The sequence below is a fragment of the Montipora foliosa genome, chromosome 14 (assembly GCF_036669935.1).
Source record: "Montipora foliosa isolate CH-2021 chromosome 14, ASM3666993v2, whole genome shotgun sequence".
Classification (NCBI taxonomy): domain Eukaryota; kingdom Metazoa; phylum Cnidaria; class Anthozoa; order Scleractinia; family Acroporidae; genus Montipora; species Montipora foliosa.
The window spans coordinates 2,865,635-2,868,134 of record NC_090882.1 but is presented as its reverse complement, the minus strand read 5'-3'; the positions used below and the strand labels follow the sequence as shown (position 1 = coordinate 2,868,134).

Sequence of the window (2,500 nt, the reverse complement as noted above, 5' to 3'; positions counted from 1 at the left end):
TTGAAAGGAAATTACTCAGTTTACAAGCTGAACGTAAAGGTAATTTCTTTGAAATAATCGAAAGTAAAATTAGTAGCACTGCACAGGTTTAAGGTTGTAGGAGAAATAAGTCATTGGACTTCTGCAAACTTGGTCACTAATCTAGCATAATGGTTTTCGATCTCAGTTGTTTTTGCTAAAAGCATGTTGCGGTGTACGTAAGGGTGACATTTAACATCAAGTCAATCTCTATCAAAGAGTAGAATGTTGTAACTGTAATAGGTTCAGCCAATTGCAGTTCCAACATTCCTCTCTTTGAATTGGACATTTTCTGTGCATGGAATGAATGTGTTGACAACTTTCTGGCTGATTTCTGCATAATTTCTTGAAGCCACTTTCCGTAATTTGCTGTTCGCTGTGAGAAATTCGACTGTGTACTTGGCCGACAAGACTTGAAACAGTTCCCGTTTTGGAACTACGTTCTTGTCGTTTCCTGTGAATAGTTTGCCGTTGCTGTAAACCCATTTTCTTTGAGTTATCATCTGTTGTCCTCTTTTGCTAAGAAATGTGTGAAAGAAGGGTGGTGTAGGATCAGGGAGGGGTGGGTGAGTAGAAGGGAGGAAAAGATGTCTAGTTCTTTTTTAGACCCCAAAAAAAGACCAAGCCCATATTTTTTTAACTACACCCCCCAAAAAAAGAAAAATCTCTTTTTAGATAGTTGATAAAAATAAAACCAGTTTAAAATATTTAAACTGGTTTGAAAAAGAATAAACCGGTTTTAAAAAAATTCAAACCAAGGACAAATTAATTAAACCACAACATATACAATACAATATTGCAATGAAGGAGATAGATATTAACTGAAGAGATTTATGTTTTCGCGGGTGGAGACTCGATAATACTCCGAAAAAATTCGAGTGCCCCTTTGCAGGAGTCGAACCTACGACCTTTCGAACAGTAGTTCGCATGTTCTTCCAATGAGTTAAAAGGATTAATAGGAGACACGTGGTGCGCAATTACAGTAGGTCATAAAGTTACGTTCGTAGTATAACAATAGACCTCTTTCGATATATTAAAGTCAGTCAGTCCTAAAAAAAAAGGCATCTTCTCGAGGATCTGAGGAATTTAATGCCCCAGAGCCTCGAGATGATGTCTTTTGTTTAGGACTGAATTTTAATATATCGAAATTGGTCAGGAGACCATGAATAGGAGCTTTGCGCGTATCTTTCTATTTTTAAAATGCCATGAATTCTTCGGCTCTGCACGCCACAGCTTTAAATGGCCAATCAGAATAAAGTCATTGTCTAACGAAAGACAAAAATAATAAAAACAATGTATGCAAATTGTTCAATTTGATGTAAATGTGAATCTCCTCCTGAAGGGTTAGTACTAAAAATAGAAAGATACGCGCAAAGGTTGACTGAAGGATATAGTGCAAAGGGTGGCTCCAACTCATGGACACCTGAATATAAATTGTTCACTGACCCGCCATACTGCTTGAAATCAAATTGTCAAAAGCTATATTGAAACTAATGTTGTGTTACGACAGTAACAATTTTTGAAACTTACAAAATATTTCCTTAAAAATATGGGGTCTGAACCAACACTTAGCTCTTATTAACCGAGCAGGAGGTCTGTATGGGAGAATCTTGACCGAGGTCGTGAGTACAGACCGAACGCAGTGAGGTCTGTACACACGACCGAGGTCAAGATTCTCCCATACAGACTGACTAAGCTCGGTTAATAAGATGTTTATTATATGGCAAACAAGAACAATTTAATTCGTTTAATGTAAGTGGTTTGTACTAACTGACATTTTGCTTGCGAACGGCGATGAGTGGCGATGAGCTGAACTTAATTCTGTCAAAGTTTGCTCGTCATCCTCTCTTTTGTCATCATGCTGTTTGGCACTTCCATAAATAAATATTGGTAGAAGAAAATACTCAATATTTCTGCATTTTAGTTTGCATCTTTTCACCGCAAAACATTACGGGTCTAGATGCCGGTCTTAGATGGGAAAATCTAGACCGCGGTCAATATAGATTTTACAAGGAAAGGTTACGTTTATACAAACGTTGGTCGCGTAGCACTTATATTTTAAACAGAGTTAACTGAATAGAGGGTAATGTGAAGAGTTAGATTTCTGTCCCATATGAACCATGTGAGCGTTAGCCCTACTGATGGAAATGGGCCCACACAAGGACAGAGAAAAACTCTGACCAGGGTGGGAATTGACCCCACGACCTTCAATTCCCACCCTATATATATATAAATGTTTAAAACGCTCCAATTAGTTAATAAAGCAAGAGCTTCTCACTGTTGACCTGTTGTAGCTTAACGTCAAGTTTGTGTTTTATTTCTACTCAAGATACGATAGCCTAGAACCTAGCCTAGAAGAGTTTATTATTGCTCGATTGACTGCTCATCGCATAACGTTTATGTTTTTTTCAGACTCTTTTCAAACTCAAATTTCCCCGGATATTGATTCCACGAAGATAACTATTGAGGCAAGCTTATACTA

General features: G+C 37.6%; 1 protein-coding gene across 1 annotated transcript in view; it reads left to right on the top strand.

Annotated features, from left to right (window-relative positions):
• Positions 1-2,500, top strand: part of LOC137985636 (carbohydrate sulfotransferase 11-like) — a 14,929-nt gene that overhangs the window by 5,168 nt on the left and 7,261 nt on the right. The window contains exon 3 of the mRNA XM_068833273.1: positions 2,431-2,486. Coding sequence (XP_068689374.1) covers positions 2,431-2,486 — 56 coding nt within the window. The remainder of the gene's footprint in view (positions 1-2,430; positions 2,487-2,500) is intronic.